The sequence below is a fragment of the Diorhabda sublineata genome, chromosome 3 (genome assembly GCF_026230105.1).
Source record: "Diorhabda sublineata isolate icDioSubl1.1 chromosome 3, icDioSubl1.1, whole genome shotgun sequence".
Taxonomy (NCBI): domain Eukaryota; kingdom Metazoa; phylum Arthropoda; class Insecta; order Coleoptera; family Chrysomelidae; genus Diorhabda; species Diorhabda sublineata.
In genome coordinates this window covers 37,716,626-37,733,955 of record NC_079476.1, presented here as the reverse complement: position 1 = coordinate 37,733,955, position 17,330 = coordinate 37,716,626, and the positions used below count along the sequence as shown (strand labels likewise).

Below are 17,330 nucleotides of genomic sequence, written 5' to 3'. Positions count from 1 at the left end.
CAAAACTGAAATTTTATTGTACATCATCTAAAAATTTTTGTAATAACGAATTAGTAATAGGTATTAATAAATATTCAGTCCCATCAACAGATCTTTTCATTTTTAACATTTTATGGTCTACAAATTCAGTCAATTGTGCCCTTAGTGCTAAATCAGAGCTAACAATAAATCCCTCCCTACAAATCATATACAAATCCTTGAATGCCAAGCCCTGGTAATACTTATTTTTAGAATTTTCCAATTGATGTTTCACTATTATATTATATATTCTCTTGGAATTGGATGTTAATGAAGCAAATACATTCCTCAAAGATGATAGAGCTAACGTACTGCTTTGTTGTACCATCATAGATTGTTCAAATGAAGTTTCTTCTGAATACAGTGCAAATGATGTGGCATCCCACCAAATGAAGTTGAATTTACTTAGTTTATTATCATCCCATATTAGTGGAGCGTTTATATGGTCTATTGAAGCTATGAAATGTATGTTTCTTGTAGATGCCAGCCTTGCTAAGATATTTTGAGATTTTCCATTTCTTAATGGTTCACCTTCTATATTATGTATTATTAGATATAAATGTGTTTCTGGTATTTGTTCCATTTCATTTATGATCAATTCACATGCTTCTACTGGATTTCCTGGTATATCTTCTACTTCTAACAGAGTTAATATGGAATCTAATATACTTTTTGTAGTAAGACTTGGAAAATATCCATTAATTACTATAACGGGGTCATTTTTTAGGAAGAATGTGTGAAATTTGTTAAGTATATGTCTTTTAGAACCTAAGCCGTACAAAAGTATGTTGAAATTTTCATTTAAAAAGTACAACCACCTCTTGAAACAACTCTCATTGATTTTATTTAACTTTTGTAATGCCCTTGTATGATTATCAGTGAGGTTGACGTTCTGTAACAATTTTTGAAGTTCATATTGTGGCAATCTGGGAGTATCTAATTTTTCAAGAGTATTATTTGATGTTTCTATTTTTTTTGAGGAGGTTTTTTCAAAATATTCTTCAGCTTTTATTTTGTAATTTCTACTTCTTGATATAGTTGGCTCCAGTTTTGATTCCTTAATTGAGTGTTTCTTTGATGTTTCCTGAGGAAAATAATAAAAAGCACAAAATCAAGAATCAGTATTTCAATTTTTAATTGTTTTAAAAAAACTATGAGAATATACCTTAGATTGTTTATCATCAGAATCTGTACTTGTACTATCTTCACTTTCAGTATCACTATCGGTTTCAGATTCAGAAGAAACTTCAAATTCACTATCACTGTCTTCAGTTAACCTTTTAGCTATTTTACTTTTTGTCTTTTTTCTGACATGATAGGGAGTTTTCAGACTTTGGGCTTCTGCTACTTTTTGAGCAAGTCCATCTTTAGTTGGTCTCCTTTGAAACGTAAATATATCTTCTCCATGTACTACCTCGTTTTCATGTAACATTGTTGGTGTTTTGATATCATCTTTGGGATAAATTTCAACCGATTCTTCTTCATCTGTTTCATCGCTTATCACTACGTGATGAGGTAAGCCAGAATTTTGAATTTTCAGTGATTGTAAAGAATCTTTTAGGCTTGGTTTTTTAATTCGAGTTGATCTTCTAGTAGGCGTTGATGTCATTTCAAGAACTGGTTTATTTTTCTTAATTACAGTTTAAAGATTTAATTAAAAGTTTATATGTAAGCATAACCTCTTTGCTGATTTCCCGCGTTATATATTTGACACTTGTAGGCATAGAACATGGGTATGTTTTATGCTTATAGGTGTCCTGCAAGGTGTTACATATGTGTCCTGTGATATTGACATGGATTAAGATTAGTTTTTCGTGGCCCCCATACAGTTGTATCAATAGCACTAAAGTACAATTTACCAAAAAAGTTCCGTGTAATCTAGTCGTTATTTTTGTTCAAATTGAAAACTTTCGGTATTTTGCATGAAATTAAATTCTCTCCTGTATAATTTGAATTTCAAAGTGAATCATTAACCTACTTTTATATGTATATAAAAATGGACATTTTAATTTAAAACGAAATTATAGAGACCAATTCATGTTTATCTTCATAAACGAATTCAATCATTTTTCTTCCAAGAAAGGTTACAACTATACTTGCTTATACACTAAGTATAACACTGCAAGTCGAAAAAATACAACTATGCCACGTTTCTGGGACGAAATTTAATCTTTTTAACTCTTTAAGAACTGAAAACTGGAAATGATAAAGTCTAAAATCCAACAAATAACTTCACATACCACACAAAAACGTACGTAAAAACATTTGTTTACCCCACGGAAGTTATTTCAAAATGGGCATCAGCTGATTCGTTAGATTGCTCAATAGACAACCGGAGCGTGATTTTACGGCCGACATATTGTTTATTCAAAACAAAGTTTATGAAGTAATGTGTATACTTTAAAGTTATTTAAAAAGTGGTTTTGAGTCAGAAGGTATTTTTTTGCAAAATTTTTCAAAGAAATTACGAAAAAATCAGTTCGTCGTCAACACAGTTAAAACTTTGTTTGGAAAGTGATCTCTGACCTGCGCCAACAATAGCTGCGTGTGATATCAACACTCCCGTAGTCTATTGACAGAAAATAAAAAAGGCTTAACAGCGAATGCTGATCTCTACCGACAGGTGGCTGTAGTGCGCGGTCTACAATCGTAGACCAACCGAATTATATTGTAAATTAACTAGACATCTACACTCGATAACGAGCAAAACAACACTGAGGGTGTAAAATAATGCTTCTGAGAAGGGAGCCAAGCTCCTGTATTGGAAAGTCTAATTAAGAGGGGTCGTTCACGCGATTTGTTTGCTACAAATTAAGAAATTAATGTCGGCTCCAATAAGAGAAGCGCTGAAAGTGACCAATAATCAGGTTTGATCGTATTATGAATGGTAGAAAAGTAATTCGGATTACGTCTACTGTCATTCGGAGACAGGTGAAGTTATCTTAATTGAATAGCGATAAAGAACAGTAATGACGTTTTAGTTCTTATAACGGCTAAGGTGGCGCTGTTTTGGAAAATTTTAACTCACAATGGGCGCTTAACGAGAGGGGTTTAACCGATGTAAGATGATTCGAAATGGATGCAACCGGACGAAAAAAATCCGTTTATCTTGTAAGGGGAACAAATAATACTACATTTAACCGAAAAACTAAACATTTTATTCACAAAAATCAAACAAAACTAAAAATATATTTCATTTTTAAAACTTCTTATATTTTATGCTTCTGGAGAAAAAGAATCTAAAATCATCAGGCCGATTAAATTTTGGTGAGAGCGTTCTTAGAAAGTTGAATTTAATTTTAAATCTATTTAGACTAAAATTTGATGTATTACGCTCATCACCCTTATCGTAGTTGATTGACTTTTTGTTGATGTTGTAGAGTTCATCGTCGGATTCATAAAAACTTTTATATAAAGAAACATTTTTGTCATTTTTCCGATTTTTTCTTTCTACTTTGCTTGTACCATTAACACTTTTGTATGAAACAGTTCTTTCGGAATCTTCAGTTTTATAACTATTTATGGTTGAATCTTTTAACGTATTATAAACAGTTTCCGGCGTTCCGGATTCAACGCTTGAATCTGATTTCTGTAATGCACCGCATCCAACTATAACATATTAATGAGATAAATTATTTATAAAGTGAGAAAAAATTGATGTTCAGAAGAGATACTATGGTAATTTACACTAATTTCTTCTATGTTTAAAATCAACACGGAGCAAGACACGTGGAAGAAATTGTATGCACGGTCAAAATATTGTTTGACATCGAGTTTCTTTCTAATGCATCAAGTAAACTTCTAAGCAAAACTAATATCCCTTTCCTCCTCCGCTTGACGGTCAATTCAAAATTAACAATAAAAAAAAATTTCATAAAAGTGCGATCAGCTGATCTGGTTGCTTGGTTGTTAACACAACACGACTCAGTCGCATATGCGCATTCCTTTCATCAATATATTGTAATTTTTTACAATATAAATGAATTTCGTATAACCCCTTTATATTAATTTCTATAATTTAATTATTTCTATGGCTCTTTATTTACGTTCTATGGCTCTTTTCCTTTGAGTTCTAATAGTACTATAGTTTATTTCAGAAAGGTATAGAGTAATAAAACCTCATTAGGTATGCAAAGGGATCACAGAGTGACCTAACGAATATTTAAGCCACTTTCATAGCTTGGCATTGATTTCATTGTAAAATTCCTTTTCTCTATTCTCTATTCACAAACACTGAAAATAGTATGCCAAAGGCGTGTCGGTAGAATACTCGTAAAAAAGGAAAGCCGAATCTGAAATAGGATTGGAATTAGGCAGAGGCACTAATAGAAGGTTAAACGGTACCCGTTGAACGCTACTACCTAAGTACCTGACCGATACCGAAATTGAGCCGAACTGGACGGAATTCCCCATTTTATTACTCTATAACTTTCTGAAATGGACTATAGTACGTACGCACCAGCAGCAATCAACTTCACGTTGGGTAATAAATACCCCTTGAACTTCAGGTCCCAGTAAGTTTGGTTACGGTGGAGGGTTACCGTGGGTGGAAGTAGGAGGTTGCGGTGGGTGGTTGTGGGTGGCGAAAATGTGAGAAGATCTCGCAATTTCTGGAATGGTCTAGAAAGTTCTTAGACGTTGTCAACTATTAAAAGTTTCAGAATGATTGCAATTTAATATGACCGATTTAGAATGTTCCAGAAGGCTGTAGAAATTTCCCGAATGATCTGGAAACTTCATAAATGAGTTCCGTTTATTATTATCGATTTACAATGTACGATAAAGTTCCAGAAATTTTCCAAATAATATGGGAAGTTTCAGAATGATTGCAATTTAATATGATCGATTTAGAATGTTCCAGAAGGCTGTAGAAATTTCCCGAATGATCTGGAAACTTCATAAATGAGTTCCGTTTATTATTATCGATTTACAATGTACGATAAAGTTCCAGAAATTTTCCAAATAATATGGGAAGTTTCAGAATGATTGCAATTTAATATGATCGATTTAGAATGTTCCAGAAGGCTGTAGAAATTTCCCGAATGATCTGGAAACTTCATAAATGAGTTCCGTTTATTATTATCGATTTACAATGTACGAGAAAGTTCCAGAAATTTTCCAAATAATCTGGGAAGTTTCAGAATGATTGCAATTTAATATGATCGATTTAGAATGTTCCAGAAGGCTGTAGAAATTTCCCGAAAGATCTGGAAACTTCATAAATGAGTTCCGTTTATTATTATCGATTTACAATGTACGATAAAGTTCCAGAAATTTTCCAAATAATATGGGAAGTTTCAGAATGATTGCAATTTAATATGATCGATTTAGAATGTTCCAGAAGGCTGTAGAAATTTCCCGAATGATCTGGAAACTTCATAAATGAGTTCCGTTTATTATTATCGATTTACAATGTACGATAAAGTTCCAGAAATTTTCCAAATAATATGGGAAGTTTCAGAATGATTGCAATTTAATATGATCGATTTAGAATGTTCCAGAAGGCTGTAGAAATTTCCCGAATGATCTGGAAACTTCATAAATGAGTTCCGTTTATTATTATCGATTTACAATGTACGAGAAAGTTCCAGAAATTTTCCAAATAATCTGGGAAGTTCCAGAATGATTGCAATTTAATATGATCGATTTAGAATGTTCCAGAAGGCTGTAGAAATTTCCCGAATGATCTGGAAACTTCATAAATGAGTTCCGTTTATTATTATCGATTTACAATGTACGAGAAAGTTCCAGAAATTTTCCAAATAATCTGGGAAGTTTCAGAATGATTGCAATTTAATATGATCGATTTAGAATGTTCCAGAAGGCTGTAGAAATTTCCCGAATGATCTGGAAACTTCATAAATGAGTTCCGTTTATTATTATCGATTTACAATGTACGATAAAGTTCCAGAAATTTTCCAAATAATATGGGAAGTTTCAGAATGATTGCAATTTAATATGATCGATTTAGAATGTTCCAGAAGGCTGTAGAAATTTCCCGAATGATCTGGAAACTTCATAAATGAGTTCCGTTTATTATTATCGATTTACAATGTACGATAAAGTTCCAGAAATTTTCCAAATAATATGGGAAGTTTCAGAATGATTGCAATTTAATATGATCGATTTAGAATGTTCCAGAAGGCTGTAGAAATTTCCCGAATGATCTGGAAACTTCATAAATGAGTTCCGTTTATTATTTTCGATTTACAATGTACGAGAAAGTTCCAGAAATTTTCCAAATAATATGGGAAGTTTCAGAATGATTGCAATTTAATATGATCTATTTAGAATGTTCCAGAAGGCTGTAGAAATTTCCCGAATGATCTGGAAACTTCATAAATGAGTTCCGTTTATTATTATCGATTTACAATGTACGATAAAGTTCCAGAAATTTTCCAAATAATATGGGAAGTTTCAGAATGATTGCAATTTAATATGATCGATTTAGAATGTTCCAGAAGGCTGTAGAAATTTCCCGAATGATCTGGAAACTTCATAAATGAGTTCCGTTTATTATTATCGATTTACAATGTACGATAAAGTTCCAGAAATTTTCCAAATAATATGGGAAGTTTCAGAATGATTGCAATTTAATATGATCGATTTAGAATGTTCCAGAAGGCTGTAGAAATTTCCCGAATGATCTGGAAACTTCATAAATGAGTTCCGTTTATTATTATCGATTTACAATGTACGAGAAAGTTCCAGAAATTTTCCAAATAATCTGGGAAGTTTCAGAATGATTGCAATTTAATATGACCGATTTAGAATGTTCCAGAAGGCTGTAGAAATTTCCCGAATGATCTGGAAACTTCATAAATGAGTTCCGTTTATTATTATCGATTTACAATGTACGAGAAAGTTCCAGAAATTTTCCAAATAATCTGGGAAGTTTCAGAATGATTGCAATTTAATATGATCGATTTAGAATGTTCCAGAAGGCTGTAGAAATTTCCCGAATGATCTGGAAACTTCATAAATGAGTTCCGTTTATTATTATCGATTTACAATGTACGATAAAGTTCCAGAAATTTTCCAAATAATATGGGAAGTTTCAGAATGATTGCAATTTAATATGATCGATTTAGAATGTTCCAGAAGGCTGTAGAAATTTCCCGAATGATCTGGAAACTTCATAAATGAGTTCCGTTTATTATTATCGATTTACAATGTACGATAAAGTTCCAGAAATTTTCCAAATAATATGGGAAGTTTCAGAATGATTGCAATTTAATATGATCGATTTAGAATGTTCCAGAAGGCTGTAGAAATTTCCCGAATGATCTGGAAACTTCATAAATGAGTTCCGTTTATTATTATCGATTTACAATGTACGATAAAGTTCCAGAAATTTTCCAAATAATATGGGAAGTTTCAGAATGATTGCAATTTAATATGACCGATTTAGAATGTTCCAGAAGGCTGTAGAAATTTCCCGAATGATCTGGAAACTTCATAAATGAGTTCCGTTTATTATTATCGATTTACAATGTACGATAAAGTTCCAGAAATTTTCCAAATAATCTGGGAAGTTTCAGAATGATTGCAATTTAATATGACCGATTTAGAATGTTCCAGAAGGCTGTAGAAATTTCCCGAATGATCTGGAAACTTCATAAATGAGTTCCGTTTATTATTATCGATTTACAATGTACGAGAAAGTTCCAGAAATTTTCCAAATAATCTGGGAAGTTTCAGAATGATTGCAATTTAATATGATCGATTTAGAATGTTCCAGAAGGCTGTAGAAATTTCCCGAATGATCTGGAAACTTCATAAATGAGTTCCGTTTATTATTATCGATTTACAATGTACGATAAAGTTCCAGAAATTTTCCAAATAATATGGGAAGTTTCAGAATGATTGCAATTTAATATGATCGATTTAGAATGTTCCAGAAGGCTGTAGAAATTTCCCGAATGATCTGGAAACTTCATAAATGAGTTCCGTTTATTATTATCGATTTACAATGTACGATAAAGTTCCAGAAATTTTCCAAATAATATGGGAAGTTTCAGAATGATTGCAATTTAATATGATCGATTTAGAATGTTCCAGAAGGCTGTAGAAATTTCCCGAATGATCTGGAAACTTCATAAATGAGTTCCGTTTATTATTATCGATTTACAATGTACGATAAAGTTCCAGAAATTTTCCAAATAATATGGGAAGTTTCAGAATGATTGCAATTTAATATGATCGATTTAGAATGTTCCAGAAGGCTGTAGAAATTTCCCGAATGATCTGGAAACTTCATAAATGAGTTCCGTTTATTATTATCGATTTACAATGTACGATAAAGTTCCAGAAATTTTCCAAATAATATGGGAAGTTTCAGAATGATTGCAATTTAATATGATCGATTTAGAATGTTCCAGAAGGCTGTAGAAATTTCCCGAATGATCTGGAAACTTCATAAATGAGTTCCGTTTATTATTATCGATTTACAATGTACGATAAAGTTCCAGAAATTTTCCAAATAATATGGGAAGTTTCAGAATGATTGCAATTTAATATGATCGATTTAGAATGTTCCAGAAGGCTGTAGAAATTTCCCGAATGATCTGGAAACTTCATAAATGAGTTCCGTTTATTATTTTCGATTTACAATGTACGAGAAAGTTCCAGAAATTTTCCAAATAATATGGGAAGTTTCAGAATGATTGCAATTTAATATGATCTATTTAGAATGTTCCAGAAGGCTGTAGAAATTTCCCGAATGATCTGGAAACTTCATAAATGAGTTCCGTTTATTATTATCGATTTACAATGTACGAGAAAGTTCCAGAAATTTTCCAAATAATCTGGGAAGTTCCAGAATGATTGCAATTTAATATGATCGATTTAGAATGTTCCAGAAGGCTGTAGAAATTTCCCGAATGATCTGGAAACTTCATAAATGAGTTCCGTTTATTATTATCGATTTACAATGTACGAGAAAGTTCCAGAAATTTTCCAAATAATCTGGGAAGTTTCAGAATGATTGCAATTTAATATGACCGATTTAGAATGTTCCAGAAGGCTGTAGAAATTTCCCGAATGATCTGGAAACTTCATAAATGAGTTCCGTTTATTATTATCGATTTACAATGTACGAGAAAGTTCCAGAAATTTTCCAAATAATCTGGGAAGTTTCAGAATGATTGCAATTTAATATGATCGATTTAGAATGTTCCAGAAGGCTGTAGAAATTTCCCGAATGATCTGGAAACTTCATAAATGAGTTCCGTTTATTATTATCGATTTACAATGTACGATAAAGTTCCAGAAATTTTCCAAATAATATGGGAAGTTTCAGAATGATTGCAATTTAATATGATCGATTTAGAATGTTCCAGAAGGCTGTAGAAATTTCCCGAATGATCTGGAAACTTCATAAATGAGTTCCGTTTATTATTATCGATTTACAATGTACGATAAAGTTCCAGAAATTTTCCAAATAATATGGGAAGTTTCAGAATGATTGCAATTTAATATGATCGATTTAGAATGTTCCAGAAGGCTGTAGAAATTTCCCGAATGATCTGGAAACTTCATAAATGAGTTCCGTTTATTATTATCGATTTACAATGTACGAGAAAGTTCCAGAAATTTTCCAAATAATCTGGGAAGTTCCAGAATGATTGCAATTTAATATGATCGATTTAGAATGTTCCAGAAGGCTGTAGAAATTTCCCGAATGATCTGGAAACTTCATAAATGAGTTCCGTTTATTATTATCGATTTACAATGTACGAGAAAGTTCCAGAAATTTTCCAAATAATCTGGGAAGTTTCAGAATGATTGCAATTTAATATGATCGATTTAGAATGTTCCAGAAGGCTGTAGAAATTTCCCGAATGATCTGGAAACTTCATAAATGAGTTCCGTTTATTATTATCGATTTACAATGTACGATAAAGTTCCAGAAATTTTCCAAATAATATGGGAAGTTTCAGAATGATTGCAATTTAATATGATCGATTTAGAATGTTCCAGAAGGCTGTAGAAATTTCCCGAATGATCTGGAAACTTCATAAATGAGTTCCGTTTATTATTATCGATTTACAATGTACGATAAAGTTCCAGAAATTTTCCAAATAATATGGGAAGTTTCAGAATGATTGCAATTTAATATGATCGATTTAGAATGTTCCAGAAGGCTGTAGAAATTTCCCGAATGATCTGGAAACTTCATAAATGAGTTCCGTTTATTATTTTCGATTTACAATGTACGAGAAAGTTCCAGAAATTTTCCAAATAATATGGGAAGTTTCAGAATGATTGCAATTTAATATGATCTATTTAGAATGTTCCAGAAGGCTGTAGAAATTTCCCGAATGATCTGGAAACTTCATAAATGAGTTCCGTTTATTATTATCGATTTACAATGTACGATAAAGTTCCAGAAATTTTCCAAATAATATGGGAAGTTTCAGAATGATTGCAATTTAATATGATCGATTTAGAATGTTCCAGAAGGCTGTAGAAATTTCCCGAATGATCTGGAAACTTCATAAATGAGTTCCGTTTATTATTATCGATTTACAATGTACGATAAAGTTCCAGAAATTTTCCAAATAATATGGGAAGTTTCAGAATGATTGCAATTTAATATGATCGATTTAGAATGTTCCAGAAGGCTGTAGAAATTTCCCGAATGATCTGGAAACTTCATAAATGAGTTCCGTTTATTATTTTCGATTTACAATGTACGAGAAAGTTCCAGAAATTTTCCAAATAATATGGGAAGTTTCAGAATGATTGCAATTTAATATGATCTATTTAGAATGTTCCAGAAGGCTGTAGAAATTTCCCGAATGATCTGGAAACTTCATAAATGAGTTCCGTTTATTATTATCGATTTACAATGTACGAGAAAGTTCCAGAAATTTTCCAAATAATCTGGGAAGTTCCAGAATGATTGCAATTTAATATGATCGATTTAGAATGTTCCAGAAGGCTGTAGAAATTTCCCGAATGATCTGGAAACTTCATAAATGAGTTCCGTTTATTATTATCGATTTACAATGTACGAGAAAGTTCCAGAAATTTTCCAAATAATCTGGGAAGTTCCAGAATGATTGCAATTTAATATGATCGATTTAGAATGTTCCAGAAGGCTGTAGAAATTTCCCGAATGATCTGGAAACTTCATAAATGAGTTCCGTTTATTATTATCGATTTACAATGTACGAGAAAGTTCCAGAAATTTTCCAAATAATCTGGGAAGTTTCAGAATGATTGCAATTTAATATGACCGATTTAGAATGTTCCAGAAGGCTGTAGAAATTTCCCGAATGATCTGGAAACTTCATAAATGAGTTCCGTTTATTATTATCGATTTACAATGTACGAGAAAGTTCCAGAAATTTTCCAAATAATCTGGGAAGTTTCAGAATGATTGCAATTTAATATGATCGATTTAGAATGTTCCAGAAGGCTGTAGAAATTTCCCGAATGATCTGGAAACTTCATAAATGAGTTCCGTTTATTATTATCGATTTACAATGTACGATAAAGTTCCAGAAATTTTCCAAATAATATGGGAAGTTTCAGAATGATTGCAATTTAATATGATCGATTTAGAATGTTCCAGAAGGCTGTAGAAATTTCCCGAATGATCTGGAAACTTCATAAATGAGTTCCGTTTATTATTATCGATTTACAATGTACGATAAAGTTCCAGAAATTTTCCAAATAATATGGGAAGTTTCAGAATGATTGCAATTTAATATGATCGATTTAGAATGTTCCAGAATGCTGTAGAAATTTCCCGAATGATCTGGAAACTTCATAAATGAGTTCCGTTTATTATTTTCGATTTACAATGTACGAGAAAGTTCCAGAAATTTTCCAAATAATATGGGAAGTTTCAGAATGATTGCAATTTAATATGATCTATTTAGAATGTTCCAGAAGGCTGTAGAAATTTCCCGAATGATCTGGAAACTTCATAAATGAGTTCCGTTTATTATTATCGATTTACAATGTACGAGAAAGTTCCAGAAATTTTCCAAATAATCTGGGAAGTTCCAGAATGATTGCAATTTAATATGATCGATTTAGAATGTTCCAGAAGGCTGTAGAAATTTCCCGAATGATCTGGAAACTTCATAAATGAGTTCCGTTTATTATTATCGATTTACAATGTACGAGAAAGTTCCAGAAATTTTCCAAATAATCTGGGAAGTTTCAGAATGATTGCAATTTAATATGATCGATTTAGAATGTTCCAGAAGGCTGTAGAAATTTCCCGAATGATCTGGAAACTTCATAAATGAGTTCCGTTTATTATTATCGATTTACAATGTACGATAAAGTTCCAGAAATTTTCCAAATAATATGGGAAGTTTCAGAATGATTGCAATTTAATATGATCGATTTAGAATGTTCCAGAAGGCTGTAGAAATTTCCCGAATGATCTGGAAACTTCATAAATGAGTTCCGTTTATTATTATCGATTTACAATGTACGATAAAGTTCCAGAAATTTTCCAAATAATATGGGAAGTTTCAGAATGATTGCAATTTAATATGATCGATTTAGAATGTTCCAGAAGGCTGTAGAAATTTCCCGAATGATCTGGAAACTTCATAAATGAGTTCCGTTTATTATTTTCGATTTACAATGTACGAGAAAGTTCCAGAAATTTTCCAAATAATATGGGAAGTTTCAGAATGATTGCAATTTAATATGATCTATTTAGAATGTTCCAGAAGGCTGTAGAAATTTCCCGAATGATCTGGAAACTTCATAAATGAGTTCCGTTTATTATTATCGATTTACAATGTACGAGAAAGTTCCAGAAATTTTCCAAATAATCTGGGAAGTTCCAGAATGATTGCAATTTAATATGATCGATTTAGAATGTTCCAGAAGGCTGTAGAAATTTCCCGAATGATCTGGAAACTTCATAAATGAGTTCCGTTTATTATTATCGATTTACAATGTACGAGAAAGTTCCAGAAATTTTCCAAATAATCTGGGAAGTTCCAGAATGATTGCAATTTAATATGATCGATTTAGAATGTTCCAGAAGGCTGTAGAAATTTCCCGAATGATCTGGAAACTTCATAAATGAGTTCCGTTTATTATTATCGATTTACAATGTACGAGAAAGTTCCAGAAATTTTCCAAATAATCTGGGAAGTTCCAGAATGATTGCAATTTAATATGATCGATTTAGAATGTTCCAGAAGGCTGTAGAAATTTCCCGAATGATCTGGAAACTTCATAAATGAGTTCCGTTTATTATTATCGATTTACAATGTACGAGAAAGTTCCAGAAATTTTCCAAATAATCTGGGAAGTTCCAGAATGATTGCAATTTAATATGATTGATTTAGAATGTTCCAGAAGGCTGTAGAAATTTCCCGAATTATCTGGAAACTTCAGTTTATTATCTCGGATTAGGAACGTTCGAGAAATTTCTAGAATGATCTAGACTGTTAATCTTCGTCATTGTCAGGAAACGTTTCAATATATTGCAAGTACATTCCACCTAATGCCCATAGCGTAGCTTATTATGTAATATTCTGTGAATAGTAGAAATTCTTTATAGTGATACATTTTGTACACCTCATTTACCATTTATCAGCGACTACGCTAGATTTCTACCTGACCAATGGTTCGCAGTTGGCAGTGTTAAGCTGCTCTGATGAAACATAATAACGTCGAAACTAGTCAGTTGTTGCACCCACCCTCTCCTTGTAATTGCGAACCATTGGGGATGTTAATATCGACTAAAAGGTCCATTTACATCACGCTCTCCAGAGGGGTTGTAATTCAATATTCGTCGAGGCATTAGCCAGGAAAGTAGTTGTTTTCCCCTTTGAAGAAATAAGTTTCATTTCATTTCACCAAAGTGAAATAAGTTTAATATATATACGATTAAAAACCACCGAAAATCTATAATAACTATTTTCCAGACAATGAATATATGTATAAGTATTGGAAAGTCCACTTTGGTGTTTCATTGCCACGTTCCTAATAAGAAACCGCTTTTATATATTCTTGTTCAGCGTGAAAAACTGTACAACATATTAAAATTTCAAGGTGATCGGAGGTCAGGGGGTTTAAACTGCAAAATTACCGAAAATTTAAAAAGAAATGGCCATCAGACCTGATAGAGGATTAAAGAAGACTTTTCACTGGAGACGACCTCACCACGTCGGTGAAATTTATTTCCCAATTCATCAGCCTATAGAATAAAATGTAATCGGATGTTAATATGAAAAAGATAATACAAATATTTACGAGAAGAAAAAAAATTGTTGCCATTACTTATGCCTCAACCCTCGTATATGTCGTTAAAACAAACTTAAAAAATGAAATGTCACAAAGCAAATTATGTTGATTCCTAGTGGATGGTTACTTACCGAAATCACCAGATCGTGAATATTTATCGCAAATTTCGTAATTATGTGCTTCAATCCTCTTAACAGTGTTGGCTACTTCTTGAACAACGTCGTTCCAATTCTTGTTACGATCATTCATCATATTACCGAAAAAATCCAATGTATTACAATGTTTACACTGTATATTTTCTTCAGTTTCGTTAATATTAACCAAACTACTTCGGAAAGACGAAATTTTACGTTCATTTAAATGATTAGTAAATGTTTTTAAAGAAACATCTTCGTCTTTAATAAAACTATCAATTAATTGTATACTTTTGTCAACACAGTTCGGTATCGAATTTTCGTTTGTTGGCGACTCATTTTGATTTAAATCAAAGTTATTTTCTTCACTAATATCTGTTTGACACTCTACGTCTTTTAGATATTTTACGATAGTATATGGAACGTTATGAGTTTCGGAAAACCAATTTGTTTCGATGTATAAGTCTGTATCATGTTTTGGAAACACATCACTTTTTACGTAATGAAAGGCGTTCGTGTTGTCGGTTTTTAGGTACTTCAAAATACGGTACCATCTGGTTATTATGTACATAAAAAGAGGAAACATATTTTCATCCTGTAAAAAATTGAACTGTAAAGGATTTGATCTGATAATTTTTGTTAATTTCAAAAAATACTGAAAGAATCAAAAAGATAGTAATCGGTGGTGGATTTTTATGGGTAAACTTGATAGTTTCATCACTTACTTTAATTTTATGTCCAGGTTGAAAGGGTCGGACGAATACCGCATCGCAATAATATTTAGCAAGGTCCTTCAAAGTTGTTTTACAACATTTCTTTTTAGAAATATTTCTTATAAACATAACTAAAATGTTCAACAACGAAAAATGTTCTTGGGGTAAGTTATTCAAGGCACTGAAACAAAATGGGATTTGGAAAAATGAAAATGAAGGAGACTTAGTTCCCTGATTCCAAAATACTCACCTCGCAATTGTATACAGTAACTTATATTCTCTTTCTGTCAAGTTGTACTGTGAAACATGTTTGATTTGTTGAGACAACTCTTTCCAAGGGAATTTTTGATTGCATGTTACTGCTGGAAATAACGGTATCGGCAATAAACCTAAAAAGTGTCTTATTATCCAGAAAAACGCGCCAGGCGATGAATATTGTGAATTTATTACAGGTTGTCTTGCATAAATAATTCTCTGTTTCAACTCCAAACAAGTGCTTAAACAACATTCTTTCCTAAAAACAATTTCATACATACATCCACTACAGTTAAATCAGTTTTTCTATATCTGAAGTTGTGGAATTATATCGGACTTAGTTCTCATATTAACCACTAGATAACACTAGTTAGGTTAGTTTTTAGCAGCTAATCACAAAGAAATTGAAATTTATTGTAATATCACCCTGTATACGTTACGTTAGCAGTGACGTCATATTTCCGTTTTTAAACAAAAACATTTACAGTTGAATTTCTAGAGATGAATGGACCTTTTGCGATTATATTGTTTTAATTACATATTTAACTAGAAAAACCTTGTTTTGTTAAGCAATTTTTTTTCAAAATAGTTTCTCTTGTGAATTTATGAGTATAAATGTATATCGAATCAGAATAGTTATTTTGAGGTTAAGTTGTTTCAAACTTGGACATATTTGGCATTTTATAAGTGTGTATATGAAATAAATTTATCATTTTATATGGCTGATGATCATTACTTTTCTAATTACCTTAAACCTCTTTATTTGATTAATTGAATGAAATATCAAACTTAATCTAGTACCCTTTTTACTAAATTTGATCCAGTCACAGTGCTCCGTCGTATTAGAGACCGTTTATTTCATTATTTAATAAAACCCATTAACATTAGTGCAATAACAACTTTTAAAAAGAATATATTCCAGTAAAAAAATGTTAGAGTCGCTAAAATTAACAGATTGTACTCACTGTAAAGTTTCTCTAATGCTCAAGTGACTTTCTAAACACAAATCAAAAGCTTGTTGGAATATGAACTGAAAGAAATAGAGTTTTATAAGATGTTCACGAATTATTAAAACGGTTACCCTTAGTCTTGGATGAATCCCACCGTTTGTGAAAATATCTTCTAATGGAACCGCAAAGTCGAATCTTTAATCGAGGAACAAGTAAAACATAAATTATAACATTGTTGTAATAACATTACCTTTTATTCATCGTAGAGTAATTTGGGCTTAATGACATATTTATTAAAAATATTTATTGAATATTATACAAAATAGTTTAATTCAATTGACATCTTCAGTAGAATCAGCTGAATTTTACTGGTGGCATATTAGAAAAACTTTTGTTTACAAGTTTTTTTGTAATCTGTTGTCAATTATTATACCGCCAAATTTTCCATCAAAAGTGTAATATGTGTTGCCTGGACACTGTCATCAAATTAAGTATTCAATTTTAAAAAGAAGAATTATTAAGGTTATTTCTTCTGACTATTTATTTTCCATTGTGATTATTTCATATATTTTCTATTGTGACTATTATTTTTTTACTCCAAGTTGTTAATAGCGTATTATAAATGAGATGAGTGAAAATCAGTATAAAATGTAAGTACTACAAAAATATTTTGATAAGGCGGCCAACTTTACGTTAATGAGGAATTTTCTTGGTGGTGCATTTAGAACTCATGTAGAAATGTACCACGACTTTATATACTCTTGTACTTATCATATTGAAATTCGGTATAAAAATTTCGTCAAAATTGGTTTACTAACCATAGATAAACATGCATTACACCTTAGCTGATCATGATTACATGATGGTTCGCAGAATGTAGAACAGTTGGTCGTCTTAATAGTGAATTTTAAAAACAAAAATCATTTTTAGTGAAATTGAAATACCTTTCGAGACAAAAAGGCTTGCAGAAATTGCTTATAATGTGTTAGAAGTTGACAAAGAACCAAAAAGAAGTGGAGTTACTAAAA

The 17,330-nt window shown here is 31.6% G+C and overlaps 2 protein-coding genes across 2 annotated transcripts; both read right to left on the bottom strand.

Moving 5' to 3' along the window:
- LOC130442064 (origin recognition complex subunit 2) lies at positions 1 to 1,747 on the bottom strand. The gene is made up of 2 exons (XM_056776042.1): positions 1,184 to 1,747; positions 1 to 1,102 (listed from the first exon to the last, which is right to left on the bottom strand). Exons 1-2 carry the CDS (start codon positions 1,625 to 1,627, stop codon positions 14 to 16), a joined length of 1,533 nt encoding a protein of 510 aa, XP_056632020.1. The 5' UTR covers positions 1,628 to 1,747; the 3' UTR covers positions 1 to 13.
- A 1,406-nt stretch (positions 1,748 to 3,153) lies between these two features.
- On the bottom strand, positions 3,154 to 16,724 carry LOC130442163 (uncharacterized). The gene is made up of 7 exons (XM_056776249.1): positions 16,553 to 16,724; positions 16,434 to 16,497; positions 16,318 to 16,382; positions 15,348 to 15,611; positions 15,110 to 15,278; positions 14,382 to 14,979; positions 3,154 to 3,627 (listed from the first exon to the last, which is right to left on the bottom strand). Exons 1-7 carry the CDS (start codon positions 16,588 to 16,590, stop codon positions 3,218 to 3,220), a joined length of 1,608 nt encoding a protein of 535 aa, XP_056632227.1. The 5' UTR covers positions 16,591 to 16,724; the 3' UTR covers positions 3,154 to 3,217.
- Positions 16,725 to 17,330: the final 606 nt, after the last annotated feature.